This window comes from Molossus molossus, unplaced genomic scaffold, assembly GCF_014108415.1.
Source record: "Molossus molossus isolate mMolMol1 unplaced genomic scaffold, mMolMol1.p scaffold_m16_p_6, whole genome shotgun sequence".
Taxonomy (NCBI): domain Eukaryota; kingdom Metazoa; phylum Chordata; class Mammalia; order Chiroptera; family Molossidae; genus Molossus; species Molossus molossus.
The window spans coordinates 115,847,726-115,862,228 of NW_023425399.1; the positions used below are offsets into that span (position 1 = coordinate 115,847,726).

The 14,503-nt window shown below is 57.4% G+C and overlaps 1 protein-coding gene across 1 annotated transcript; it reads left to right on the plus strand.

The window, feature by feature from the left end:
• The first annotated feature begins 10,371 nt into the window (after positions 1 to 10,371).
• Positions 10,372 to 14,257, plus strand: TSHZ1 (teashirt zinc finger homeobox 1). The gene has a single exon (XM_036245979.1). It carries the CDS (start codon positions 10,372 to 10,374, stop codon positions 13,798 to 13,800), a length of 3,429 nt encoding a protein of 1,142 aa, XP_036101872.1. The 3' UTR covers positions 13,801 to 14,257.
• Positions 14,258 to 14,503: the final 246 nt, after the last annotated feature.

Genomic DNA, 14,503 nt, shown 5'->3' on the forward strand with positions numbered 1-14,503 from the left:
GGATGTGCATAGCTGGGGTACAGATGGAGGTGCGTGTTTGCTGAGGGCTGGTGTTGCTGAGGCTCAAGGGGATCGGGAACTTGACTGTGTTTGGCCATTAAAACACATGCTGCGGTCCTGGCTGGTGTGGCTCAGCGGTCAGAGCATTGGCCTGCGGACCAGAGTTCAGTTCCCACTAAGGGCATGTACCTTGGTTGCAGTTTGTCCCTGGCCCCGGTTGGGGTCGTGTGGGTGGCAGCCACTCGATGTGTCTCTCACGTCAGTGTTTCTCTCTCTTCCTTCCTTTCTCCCTCCCGCTCTATCTGAAGATAAATGCAAAAAAAATGTCCTCGGGTGAGGATAAAAAAAAAAAAAAGAAAGAAACACGCGCTGTTGGCATGTCCCACCAGTCTCAGCACGACTGTGAAGAGAGCGAATCTTGTTTTCTTTACTGAAACAAAGATGTTTTTAAAAACGTTGGCTGTGACTGGAGAAATATAATTTTTATCTAATTCGCTGAAGATGAGATGCTGGAGCCTCATCGTATAATTACAGCTTGAGATGGAAATACCGTTTCAGACGACGTGTGCATTTCTGTCGTAACCGTCAGGGCACATCCTTGGTGTCAGATTCAGCTCTGTGTCCACTTGCGTTAAAAGGCACAGAATTTCATGCTGCTCAAGGTGACAGTCCGTCTTCAGGGACGTGCCGGCGTCCAGAAGGCACGTTTTATGACAAAGAATATTAACAGGATTTAATTTTTTTAGGAAACGTGTAATCTAATCATAAGATCCAGTTGTCTCATTCCCATTTTGGAAATAATAGGGTCTATGTAATTTAAATTTTTCATTCACTCACACATGCACACACCCACATTTAGGTACACACTCCCAGATGTACACGCACTCACCCACATGTATCCACATGCCCACATGCGCACACACTCACACATGTACACTCACCATTGCATGCACGCACGCACACACGTATACATACACTCACATGTGCATACACACATGCACACACTCACACACACTTATATGTGTATACATACATGCACACACTCACCCATGCATGTACACTCACACGTGCATGTACACCCACGCACGCAACCCCCACATGGACACCACCCACGTGTGCAGCACACCCATGCTAGCACATGGAGGCTGGCAGCATCTTATCTCCTGCATTGCAGGTGCCGCTGTGACTGCTTCGCGAGGTGTCCTCCAGGTCTGTAAGGCGGCTGTGACTGCCCGTCTGATGACAGGACTTGCCGTGTGTGCTCAGTGTCACCCTCTGCACCGCGTGCCAGGCTCAGAAAGGGCAGGGGAGAGAAGGCAGAGCTGTTTTGACACAGAAAGAAATAGCAGAAGTGATGATTTGGAGTCTTTGTTTTATTTGATGGGAAGGATGTCGTTTATTTCTGTAAGTAATTGTAAAAAGGGGATTTCATGCCGCAGCGACATCTCCAAGTACCCTCATTCATCAGGTTCCAGGGGCGCGGGTGGGGCGCAGGGGCGCCGGGGGCGGCTCGGCTGAAGATGCGTGTGGGGCTGACTTTATTTTCTGAGGTTCAGGAGCCTCCCTCGAACACTCTGCGAGACTGAAAACTGTGCTCGTTTACCTGTGAGCATATTGTCCTCGCAGTTGCATCCCTGGAAATAAAATTTCTACACATACTGCAGTACATTCTGGTACATGTGACCTCATAATGAACTAGAGATTTTTTTTAGAGAATTGTAGCTTGTAATGAAAACAAAAATCATGACAAATAATTACTTAGATTTGGAAGTTTTTTTTTTAGTCTTTCCCCTTCCTCCCTCCCCCTCTCTCTGCCTCGCCCTCTAATTTTTGTTTTAAGCACCTAGGGAAGCAGTTATGAGAATTCACTGATAATAGTAAAAATAAACCCAATTGTTCCAGGAAGAGCACGGCGCTTCCTGTCACCGCAGCGTGGAGGGAACTCTGAGTCCGACACCAGTATTGTTGTCAGGGAATCTCAAGAAAATCAGGGTCGTGCGGCCTCGTATGAAGCTTCCCATCAAGTGTAGAGGTCGTCATGTAGGCTCTGCCCGCGTGTGGTGTAGCCACCGGCTCATGCTTTCTACCTGACCGCAGTCTATTTGAAGGTGAGCGTCTCCCACATGAAGAGTCGGTCCCGGTCCCGGCGGGTCTTCGCACCCCTGCGGTGGCTCCCGTCGGACCCGCTCCTCAAGGGCTGGCATCCCTGCGTCTTCCGTCTGTGCATCTGAGAGAGGGAGCCGCTGGCTTTGAAGAGGGAGGCGTCTCCGCTCCGTGTGGGCATCAGAGACTACAGACACCCTGTCTGCCCTCGTCTCTCCCATTCACGGCCTTGGCGAAGGTGGCACGGCTCGCTTTCCAGCGGGACGGGACATGTGTAGCAGAAGCGCAGGGTGCCGCCTGGGCCTGGGTCTGGAGACAGTCACTGCTGGTCCCTCGTGACAGCCAGGTGTGCGGGGCACAGGGCATGGGTGGGTGCTGGCGGAGTTACCTTCCTCCGCTGGGGTTCAGCCGTTTGCAGAAGCGTTGCACGCGGGGTCTCCTCCCTGGATTTCTAACTGGCATCCAGCCGGTGACCCCTACCCGGTCTGATCAGTCTTGGCTAGAATTCCAGTTGGAGCCTGGTGTTTGGGGCCCAGCTCGCTAACATGAGGGTTGTAGACCAGACTCATCGGGCAGTCCTGGTGGGGGGTGTCGCCCCTCAGATGCACAGGGCCTCTTGAGCTGGCGCTGGGCGTGCGCAGTGGGCGTGGCTGGCCTCCTGACTTAGGGGAGCGGCAGAAGCTGCCCGTGGCCACTCCCAGCGGAGTTGGGTCAGGTCCACAGGAGCGTGAGGTCCTTCTCACTTCGTTTTCATTTCTCTTTAATTTTTCAAGCTTCTCCTAAATTTCTCTTCTTTTTCTCCCTGACCTGGTGAAAATCGGAAAAGCTCTGGGTTTTTGTACTCACGGTTCAAGCTCTAATTTGGTGTCTCCGTTCCTCCCTTCACACCGTGGTAACACGCCACCAACCCGAGCTCTCAGATGGATCCCCGACGCGCTCAGGGGCGGGGCCCGAGACAAGGCTGTCCTTCCTCACTTAATCTGAGACGAAATTATGAGGCCGGGAGAAGAAGACAGCATTGTATTTCGTGCCAGGAGTTTACCCGTGGGTTCGCAATTAAAATCAGAACTGGGCAAAAACCAGAGGCCATTTCATTGCAGTTCTTAAAAATGACCTCTGATGGGCTTTAAGTGAAGAAAGGCTTCTGTTCAGGGTCAGGGGCTTCAGCAATCTGTACGGGGCAACTGGATTGACCAGAGTGATGGGAAAATGTTTGCCGATTACGTCAGAGCAGACGGAGGTGCTGGGGTTGGCTTAGGGGTGTTGACCTTCCTGCGAGACACTGTGACTGATGTTCGTAATTGACTGCAGGGGAGCACAGGTGTGGCCTGCACGTGGAGGTCCTTTCAGGGGAGGGGGGAGGAGCCCCGTGTCCGCCTTCTCTGCATTTTTATTTCCCAGTACAGTGATACCTCGGTTCTCGAACGCCTCGGATTTCGACCAAATCGGTATTCGACCAGGAGATTCGAGAAACTTTTGTCTCGGAATCCGAACAAATATTTGGAACTCGAACTTCCGAGATGAGCCGAGTTGAGCCGAATGGCGTTCATTCGGCCCAGCGCGCCTTGCTGGCGCCATCAGTGTGAGTGCAGAGAGAGAGTCACGCTTTGTGGAGAGAGTCACGCTTTACACTGAATTGAACCCTTAGACATACTGTACACTTTTATTTCTTGTTGAGACTTATGTTTTTCTACATATTATATACAAATTAGGCCAGTAAATAGGCATTTTCTGGGGCTTGGAACGAATTAATCCAGTTTCCATTATTTCCTATTGGGTTTCATTGCTTCGGTTCTCGAACAATTTGGTTCTCGACTGTCCTCCTGGAACGAATTATGTTCGAGAACCGAGGTATCACTGTATTTTCCAACTTTCATGGAAACCTCTGCTGCCTCTGAAACGGAGGTGAAATGACTCTGCAAGTGATCAGTCGTACATTCGGGAGGAAGTGTGTTGTGCAAGACTCTGCCGTGACTCGAGGCTGGGCCTTCCACTCAGGTGCACGGGGCCCTTGGTGACTGGGCCACTGGGGGTCAGTGTATTTTGCTAGAACGGCCCCCGTGGACGGAGGTCACATTCGCTGGGGTAATGCAGTCTGATGTAGTGAAACGTGACTCGGGGCGACGGCAGTTTCACCAGCCGGAGAGATGACAGCAAGGCCTGGCACTCGCTGTGAGCCAGGAAGCTGTGTTCCCGTCACCTCTAAACACCTGTTTTCCTCATGCACAGCCAACCCTCAGTGGCGTGCTCGTGAGGAGAGGAGGCTGGGATCCGCTTTCCCGCCCGTTCTCATCCTTTCTTTCCGCTGCCTCCTGCCAGGCCTCGGGAAGGCTGCGGCTGATGTGGAGCCACCGGCGACCCCTGAGCGGTGGGCTGGTGGCCCAGGAGGGTCCCTGCCGCTGCTCCTGTTGAGGCGCCAGCGCCATCCCCGGCTGGACAGCTCCCTGGAGGGGCAGGAACGCAGGGGCCATGCAGGAGGGGTGGGAGTCTGGGGGGCGGACCCACCACGGCTGAAGTCCCTCCGACAGGAACCCTAATACCAGCCTCACCCTCTTTGTTCTCGTCTCCCCTTTACTTTTTAATATTAAAAGAAAAAGTGACAATGAGTGGAGCCCGCCCCCACTCCCTCAGCAGGCTGGGCCCCTCCTGGCTGCCTCACTTCAGGGTCTGCCCAGGGACGGTCAACTGTTGTGCCCCAGAAATGGTGTAAAATGGACAATCCATGTTTGTTAAACTGAAAACACCAAAGAAGAGCGGAAGATACAGGTCGTTATCAACAGCACCTCACTCCACACATAACCCAGGCCTTCATTAGCTGTCAACAACCACAGTCAACCTTCTTCTCAAGGGTCTTTCACACTATGTACAGTGTTGTCTTTTATCCAGGGACTGCCTGGGTCATCACAGCCTACTGTCCAATGTTGGGAGGACACGGCGTCACGGGCCCGGACGCGGGGTCCCTGACCGCCGCTCCCGGGGCCGGGTGCGGGGTCCCCGACCGCCGCTCACCCCCAGAGGTTTAGACAGGTGTGCAGTTCCCGCGGAGCGGGGGCACCTTTGTGCAGAGCGCGCCCTGCGTTGCGGATCTTCAGACTGTACCTCCGGAAGTGGAAGTACTGGGCCGGAGGGTCAGCATCGAGGAGTGCCTCTCCTGCCTGGCCGGCGTGGTTCCGTGGTTGAGCGTGGACCCTGCACCAGGAGGTCGCCGGTTCGATTCCCTGTCAGGGCACATGCCCAGGTTGTGGGTCTGATCCCCAGTGGGAGGCATGAAGGAGGCGGCCAGTCGATGTTTCTCTCTCTCTCTCCCTCTCCCTTCCTCTCTAAACAATAAAGAAACAAATTTTAAAAGGGCCCTACTTTTACGTAACTCTTTCATCACGATGTCCTCATTCGTAGTGCAGGATTGGCCCAGAAGGGGTTTCTAAATGCTGTTTTTATTCGTAAGAAATTTATTACTCTCTGTCCATCTGCTTTTTTAAAGCAATTTTTTATTTCATTTTTCAGTTGCCGTTGACATGAGGTTTCTGAATGCTCCATACAGACTTGCCCTGGGCCGCCGAGCCGTCCAAGGACATGCACTGGGGGTTTCGCCGGCTGGGGGTGCTAAGAGGACAGAGGGCAGGGACTGGACCCTGCTGGTGGCGGAGTGAACGCCTGGGCTGGGCCCGGGGCCCCGAGTTCCAGTGCGGTGCCCTGTGTCCTGTGCCATCTGGGGCAGTCAGTCAGCTTCTCCAAAACTGTTTCCTCATCTGTAGAACAGGCGCCAGCGACGCCAGCTGGGGTCCTGGGGTTTGAGCGAGGTGGCCATGCCCGGCGGCAGCCAGGAGTGTCACTCAGCGGTGTGGGTTGGATGAGAGCCGAGCTTGACCCCGAGGACGGGCAGGTCGGCGTCTCTGGCCCCGCGGGCAGTGCTGAGCTCTGCGAGAGGGCCGGGGGCAGCGCCTCCAAGATGACTTTTCAGCCCCCCTGAGGGGCAGCAGCCTTCACAAGGCGGGGTCCCCTGAACACATGGTGGGAGGGCAGGGGCCATGTGGGGACCCGGACCCCTGAACAGGTTGTACTGGGGACCGCAGGCCCTCTGGGCAGCCGGAGGCGGGTTGCAGTCAGGGCGGGGGAGGGCCGTCTGTGGCGTCCCAGTGGGTGGGAAGGGGCAGTGTTGGAGAGGCACTGAGACCGAGCAGGCGGAGCTAACCACCCTTTCCGGGTGTGGACTACGGGACATTCCGTCTTACCGAATTAGGAGAGGCCAGTTCAGGAGCGGGAAGCGTGCTGCTATGTGGGGGGCTGGGCTGGGCAGGAGGAGAGCATCCTGTTTGCATCTGATTTTCTGGGAGTATCTGGAACACCCACGTCGTGGTAACTTGGGTCATGACAGCTGCAGCTCCCCCTGGGTGTCCGACTCGGGCAGGCTCTGAACACACCTGAGGGCAACGCAAGGCCCTGCCTCCATGGCCCGAGCCGTCTGCAGCTGGGTCCGAGCCGGTGGGCAGAGGGTGCACCCCGGGGTCGGAAGGAGATGCAGTTGGCCAGGAAGAGGCGAGGGGAGGGTGGGCAGAGACATGCGGTGGATGGAGGGAGCTGGGGCCCTGGGAGGGAGCATGCGCCTGCCCCAGGAGTGTGGAAGGTGGCACCTGAGCCCATCAGGGAAAGCCAGCAGCACCCCAGGCTTCCCCTCAGTCCACAGGGGCTCCCCTCCTTCCGAAATTGGCCCCACGCTGGCCCTCGCTCTGCTGCCTGCTCACCTGCTTTGATTCTGTGCTGCGGGAGCCCCCGGAGGGCAGGCAGGCAGGGGCCCCCCACTCGCCACTCCTGGAGGACAGCGGCCATGGGTGCCCGGGTGAGGGGCGGCTTGCTGAAACCCGGGTCCGCCTGCAGGGCTCTCTGCCGGAGGAGCCTGGGGTGAGGGTGGGGTATGTGGGTCTGGCTGTCGCCATACTAACTGTTGCCCTGCGACTGTGCAGCGGTCACTCAGCCACATTTTAGCTCAACTTTGGTGACTCTGGGTGTAGACCCGGCTGCATCCAGAGGCCGGGCCTGGGAGGGAGCATGACAGGTGAACTCTGCTGGGGCTCGACGGGACAGGCTGACGCCCACTGAACCCCACCTGTGCCGCTTCAGGCCCTGGGATGCCGCCTCTGATGGTGAGGACGGGCGGGCGCTGAGCACGCCCTAGAGGGGCCGCAGTGCCTTCTGTCCCCCACTTCTGCTTCCAGAGTGGAGGTGAAAGCCGTGTACTCAGCACGCACCATGGGCACCCTCGTCCCTCGGCCGAACCAGGTTGGCCCTGGTGAAGTGTCCCCTGTAGTGAGTGGCCGGGGCCCGTCTTCCTTTCATGAGACGGGGCCTCCATCATGAGGCAGCTTCCTCCAGCTGTCCCTGGACGTACAGCCGGAGCCGGGGCCTGGGACCTCCGTCTTCACAAGAGCGCGGCCGCCCAGGGTGCTCTATACCATCGCCCTCCCCAGAGGGGACCTTGGGGCCAAGCCACCGCGCCCTGGCCAGGCTTGCTGAGCGGTGATGTGTGACCGTGTTTCTGAAGGGGGCCTGGGCCCGAGTGCTCACTGAGAGCCCTCCGAGCCGGGGCCACCCCAGCCCTGTAACGGTTCTCGGCAAGATGAAGGCGGGACTGAACCTGGCCACCGTTTTCTGGTTTTATGAGCTTACATGTCACAAGAGGGCCATGGATTTCCTAGAGCATTGTCAGGTGCTGACGCTTGAAGCTGGACCTCAGGTCTTGCCCCGGTCACTGTTTTCCACAACATCGGGGTGGTAGTCACGGAACTGTGACTCCCAGCTCGGATGTGGACACGCATGCTCAGATTGCTCACGCTGCCACCGCAGTGTGGGGTGGGCCCGGTGTCCAGGGACAGTCGTCCCCCTTGTCCGAGGCTTCAGTTACCAGTGGTCAGCTGCACTCTGAAAAGATGAAATGGAAAATTCCAGAAATGAACCACCCCTGTGTTTCATATTGTGGCCCAGTCCTAGGAGCATGCCGAAACCTCCACCCTTCCAGCTCCATCCTGCCAGGACGCGAGCCGTCCCCTCTCTGCACACGGCGGTGCTCCCTTCCGTCCCCCGGTCACTCCCTGGCCGTCTTGGCTGTCAGGCCCCTGTTGTGGCCCTACGGTGCTGTGTTCAGGTCGCTCTGATTTATTGGTATACTTGTTCCAGTTTATAATTGTTGTTACTGTGCCTAGTTATAAATTAAACTTTATCATGGACATGCACATATTTGGGGGAAATGTGGTATATTTAGGGTTTAGTGCTATGTGTAGTTTCAAGCATCCATGGTGGGTCTTAGAATGTATTGTCCATGAGTGAAGGGGGCAACTGTATTCTGAAGGGTCCGACTGAATGACTGACTCGGTTGTCACTGGCGGTGTGTGTGCACAGATGTACACATGTGCTCATGGGTTGTCATTAGCTGTGTCTGTGCATGGGTGTATATGTGTACTCACAGGTTGTCATGTGGCTGTTGGCACGCAGGTGTGTGCATGAGCTCATGGGTTGTCATTGGTCACGTGTGTATGTGTGTACATGTGTTCACGGATTGTCATTAGCTGTGCATGTATGTGTGTGTGCACACATGTACTCATGGGTTGTCATTAGCTGTTTGTGCACACAGGCATGCATATATGCTATAGGTTATTGGCCATGCACATGTGTGGGTGTACACGTGTGCACACGGGTTGTCATTGACCGTGCATGTGTGTGTGGGTGTGTATGTGTGCACAGGGCTGTCATTGACCATGCATGTATGTGTGGGTGTATATGTGTGCACAGGGCTGCCATTGACCGTGCGTGTGTGTGCGGGTGTATGCGTGTGCACACGGGTTGTCATTGACCTTGCGTGTGTGTGTGGGTGTACGCGTGTGCACACGGGTTTTGATTGGCTGTGCATATGTGTGTGTGTGCTCACAGTGACTGTGCGTGCCTGCACTCAGGAGTGCTTGCTGCTGGAATCTGCAGTCCTCCATCTGCAGGGGCTGGAGGTCTCCTGTCGCTCCCCTGCCCTGTGTCCACCCCCTGGGCAGACAAGATGGTCTCTGTCTGTCCATCAACCATCCCTGAAAACACAGTGCGCTTTGCCACGTTCCCTTAAGACCCAGCTCTGATAATGTGATAATGAGTGATCGCGTTTAATGAGACGCCCTTCTCGGGCCACATCAGTGTGTTTTAACAGGGCCTCCCTGATGCACAGCTTAACCTCGTTTCCCTAGTAGATAGAACACTGCTTCAGCTAGTGTCCCCTCAAAACAATTCACGAAAATAATAAAAAGTAAGTAAACTGCATTGGTCAGATACGTTCACAGGCGAGGCATGCAACGATGTCCCTTGGGAATGAACAAGGTATGTCACACGTTCAAGGATCCGAAGTGTCCTGGAACAAAAGCATCAGGTGTTATTCAATGCTTGGTGTGCCCTCCAACCCCGTAACTCATGGGACAGCGTCGGTGCCCTGCAGTGCCCCCTGGGGAGTGCTGCCTTCAAGCCAGGAAGTCCCTGTGCGGTGCACCCGGAGTCTTGTTAAAATTACAGAGTATGTTTATTGCGGCAAAATACTCAGGCCCTAAAAGCTACCATTTTAGCCATGTTTAAGGGTCAGTGACATTAACACACATCCATGTCATTATACGGCCATCGCCCCAGCCATTGGGAGAACTCGACTCTCCCCAAACCGAAGCTCTGCCCCCCTTAAACAGCAACTCCCTGTCACCCACCTTGGTCTGGCACCCGCCCTCTCCTCTCTGGCTGCTCATGAGGGAGACCCCACAGTCTGTCCTTTGTGACGGGCTCATGTCACTGAGCATGATGTCCTTAGGGTCCATGGCATTGTAGCAAGTGTCAGGATTTCCTTACTTTGCACGGAGGATACACCCTCTCCTGTCGGTCTGTTCTTCTGTCCGTGGACACGTGGTTGTTTCCCCCACTGGCTCCTGTGAAGGGCGCTGCTCCGAGCAACCCGGCTCTCTGCCACCTGCTGGTGCCCCCGGGGGACCTCTCCCCTCCAGGCCGGGGGCTGGGGCTGCTCTGTTGCCTTCTCCTTGGTGAAGCCGGAGCATTTCTATCGCTCGTCGTGGAGGAGTCTTTATTTTTAAGGAAACCATAGAATTCTGTCTGTGGAATTTCTTGCCCTAAAAGTCGACAACTAGTTTCCATCGGATGGGAAGGCACAGGGGGCCTGCAGGTCGCCCCTGATGAGAGGGGAGGCTCACAGGAGGGGATGACGGGGCTCCCTTCTTTCCCGCCCAGCTGCGCCCCCAAACGATGTCTGCAGAAGGGGGCGGGCACCAGCCTCCAGCTGAGCCTCCCTCTTCGCACGTCTTCCCCAGGAGAGGAGGTTGCCCCGTTGGAAACCTAGAGGTGCGGAGCCGGCGGGCACACAACGCGGTAGCCGTGCAGCCTGGGAGCTCGGGGCAGAAACGTCCTTTCGAAGCGCCTGTACGGGCGGGGGGCCGCGTCCCTGAGGGATTGGCTTCTCACCATGTTCCTTTCTCTGCCCTAGCTTATGTTCCCGAGGAAGAGCTGAAGGCGGCGGAGATCGAGGAAGAGAACGCGGAGGAGGATGGGCTGTCCCTGGACATTCAGGACAGTGACTTCGTGGGCGGCGAAGACGCCGAGCTGCGCGAGGCCCAGAGCGGCCAGGACTCCCCGGTCAGCACGGCCACCAATCAGGACGCCGGCTACGGGTCGCCTTTCAGCGAAAGCAGCGACCAGCTCGCCCACTTCAAAGGCTCCTCCTCCAGAGAAGACAAAGAGGATCCGCCGGGTCCCGACGCCGCCGTCTCCTACCCCCAGGACAGCTTGGCCCAGATCAAGGCCGTCTACGCGAACTTGTTCTCGGAGTCCTGCTGGTCCAGCCTGGCGCTGGATTTGAAGAAGTCCAGCTCGACCACCAGCAGCAACGATGTGGGCCCCAAGGAGAGCGCCACCCCCACCCCCACGCCCCCCGCCACCACGGCGGGGGCCACCGGCACCACCGCCAGCACCCCCAGCTCCAGCTCCAGCACCAGCACCAGCACCAGCACCAGCAGCGGCAGCGGCTCGGGTTACGACTGGCACCAGGCCGCGCTGGCCAAGACGCTGCAGCAGACGCCCACCTACGGGCTGCTGCCCGAGCCCAGCCTGTTCAGCACCGTGCAGCTCTACCGGCAGAACAACAAGCTGTACGGCTCGGTGTTCACGGGCGCCAGCAAGTTCCGCTGCCGGGACTGCAGCGCCGCCTACGACACGCTGGTGGAGCTGACGGTGCACATGAACGAGACGGGCCACTACCGCGACGACAACCGGGACAAGGACTCGGAGAAGACCAAGCGGTGGTCCAAGCCGCGCAAGCGCTCTCTGATGGAGATGGAGGGCAAGGAGGACGCCCAGAAGGTGCTCAAGTGCATGTACTGCGGCCACTCCTTCGAGTCCCTGCAGGACCTGAGCGTCCACATGATCAAGACGAAGCATTACCAGAAAGTGCCTCTGAAGGACCCGGTGCCCGCCATCACCAAGCTGGTCCCTTCCACGAAAAAGCGAGCCCTCCCGGACCTGGCGTCCCCGTGCTCCCCGGAGCCAGCAGGGGCCGCCGCAGAGGCCGCCCTGAGCGAGGCGGCCAAGGACCAGAAGACTGCCAACCCCTACGTGACCCCCAACAACCGCTACGGCTACCAGAACGGGGCCAGCTACACCTGGCAGTTCGAGGCCCGCAAAGCCCAGATCCTCAAGTGCATGGAGTGTGGCAGCTCCCACGACACCCTGCAGCAGCTCACCGCCCACATGATGGTCACCGGCCACTTCCTGAAGGTGACCACCTCCGCCTCCAAGAAGGGGAAGCAGCTGGTGCTGGACCCCGTGGTGGAAGAGAAGATCCAGTCCATCCCCTTGCCCCCCACCACGCACACCCGGCTCCCCGCCTCCCACATCAAGAAGCAGCCCGATTCACCCGCGGGGTCCACCGCCTCGGACGAGAAGAAGGAGCCGGACAAGGAGAAGGTGCCGGCGGCCAGCGACACGGAGAAGAAGATCAAGGAGGAGAACGAGGACGCCTCGGAGAAGTTTGAGCCCACCACTCTCTATCAGTACCTGCGCGAGGAGGACCTGGACGACAGCCCCAAGGGCGGGGTGGACATCCTGAAGTCCCTGGAGAACACCGTCTCCACGGCCATCAGCAAAGCGCAGAACGGCGCGCCCTCGTGGGGGGGCTACCCCAGCATCCACGCCGCCTACCAGCTGCCGGGCGCCGCGAAGCCGCTGCCCGCCGTGCAGAGTGTGCAGATGCAGCCGTCCTACGCGGGCGGCGTGAAGGCGCTGTCCTCCGAGCACAGCGCGCTCCTGCACTCCCCGGGCAGCCTCACGCCGCCGCCCCACAAGAGCAACGTGTCGGCCATGGAGGAGCTGGTGGAGAAGGTCACGGGCAAGGTCAGCGTGAAGAAGGAGGAGAGGCTCGCCGAGAAGGAGAAGGGCTCGCCGGCCAAGGCCGTGTCCCCCGTGGCCAAAGAGAACAAGGACTTCCCTCGGACGGAGGATGCCAGCGGCAAACCCCAGCAGAAGAAGGGCCCCGAGGCGGAGGTGGGCAAGGCCAAAAAGGAGGGCGCGGTGGACGCCCACACCCCCAACGGCACGGAGCCGCTCAAAGCCAAAGTCACCAACGGCTGTAACAACCTGGGCATCATCACGGACCACTCGCCGGAGCCCTCGTTCATCAGCCCGCTGAGCGCGCTGCAGTCCATCATGAACACGCACCTCGGCAAAGTGTCCAAGCCCGTGAGCCCCTCGCTGGACCCGCTGGCCATGCTGTACAAAATCAGCAACAGCATGCTGGACAAGCCCGCCTACCCCGCCACCCCCGTCAAGCAGGCCGACGCCATCGACCGCTACTATTACGAGAACAGCGACCAGCCCATCGACCTGACCAAGGCCAAGAGCAAGCCGCTGGGCCCCAGCACGGCCGATGCCGTCTCCTCGCCTCTGCGGGAGAGCGCGCTCATGGACATCTCCGACATGGTGAAGAACCTCACGGGCCGGCTCACCCCCAAGTCCTCCACGCCCTCCACGGTGTCGGAGAAGTCGGACGCCGACGCCAGCAGCTTCGAGGAGGCACTGGACGAGCTGTCGCCCGTGCACAAGAGGAAGGGCCGCCAGTCCAACTGGAACCCTCAGCACCTGCTCATCCTGCAGGCTCAGTTCGCCTCCAGCCTGCGGGAGACCCCCGAGGGGAAGTACATCATGTCGGACCTGGGCCCACAGGAGCGGGTGCACATCTCCAAGTTCACGGGGCTCTCCATGACCACCATCAGCCACTGGCTGGCCAATGTCAAGTACCAGCTGAGGAGGACAGGCGGGACGAAGTTCCTGAAGAACCTGGACACAGGGCACCCCGTATTCTTCTGCAACGATTGTGCCTCTCAGTTCAGAACTGCGCCCACGTACATCAATCACCTAGAGACACACTTAGGGTTCAGCCTGAAGGATCTCTCCAAGCTGCCACTCAGCCAGATTCAGGACCAGCAGAGTGTGTCCAAGGCCCTGGCCAGCAAGGCCCTGGGCCCAGTGGCGGCTGCCGAGGACGACCTGGGCCCCACATTCCAGTGCAGAGTGTGCAGCCGGACTTTCGCGAGCAAGCACGCTGTCAAACTGCACCTCAGCAAGACGCACGGCAAGTCCCCGGAGGACCACCTGATCTACGTGACCGAGCTGGAGAAGCAGTAGCGAGCGCCCAGGTGCGCGAGGGACCCCGGCACATTGCACTAACCGTCTTCACACTGCACTAGGCCTGGCCTGAGCCTCCGAAATCAGCCTCCCTTGGTTGCCCAACGGCCTGTCTGGACCTCGGTTTTTCTTACACATATTTTGTAGCTATATTTATATGCTCTTTGTCTGATTGCGCATGTTGTTTTTTTTTTTTCTTCTTTTTTTTTTTTTCCGCGCGTCGAAGTCTGACCTTTATTTTCAACATCTGTTCTTGATGTTAAGCTATCTTTTGTAGGAAATGGTGGGGCACACTACTCAGAGACGCTGACTTAGCAGGAGAGAGAGACACATGTAACAGTGATAAAAAGACGTCCTAAAAATTACAAAGTTGCCATGACAATAAAGGTCATGGAACCCAGGGGGGGTTCACATTTAACCCTTTGAGGACTGTAATCGCATCTCTGTGCCTTTCACTAAAAAAAAAAAGAAAAAAATAGGCTTAAAGGCATTTCATTCAGATCAAAAGCTGTGCCAGACACAAAACTTATTTAATAATTGAGAAATGAGCTTTCGTATGCAGAGCTGGTTTGCGGAGGGGGCGGGCACATGCAGCTGGAAGACAGACAGCTGTCTAGGCCCCATGGGGTCAGGGAGCCGCAACGGTACACGGTCAACGCAAAACAAAACAGAAAACTAACAGCAGACACCCCAGTTGCCACTA

Coding starts and splice junctions, on each gene's coding strand:
- TSHZ1 (XM_036245979.1), top strand. CDS start 10,372: ATGTCTGCAGAAGGGGGCGGGCACCAGCCTCCAGCTGAGCCTCCCTCT.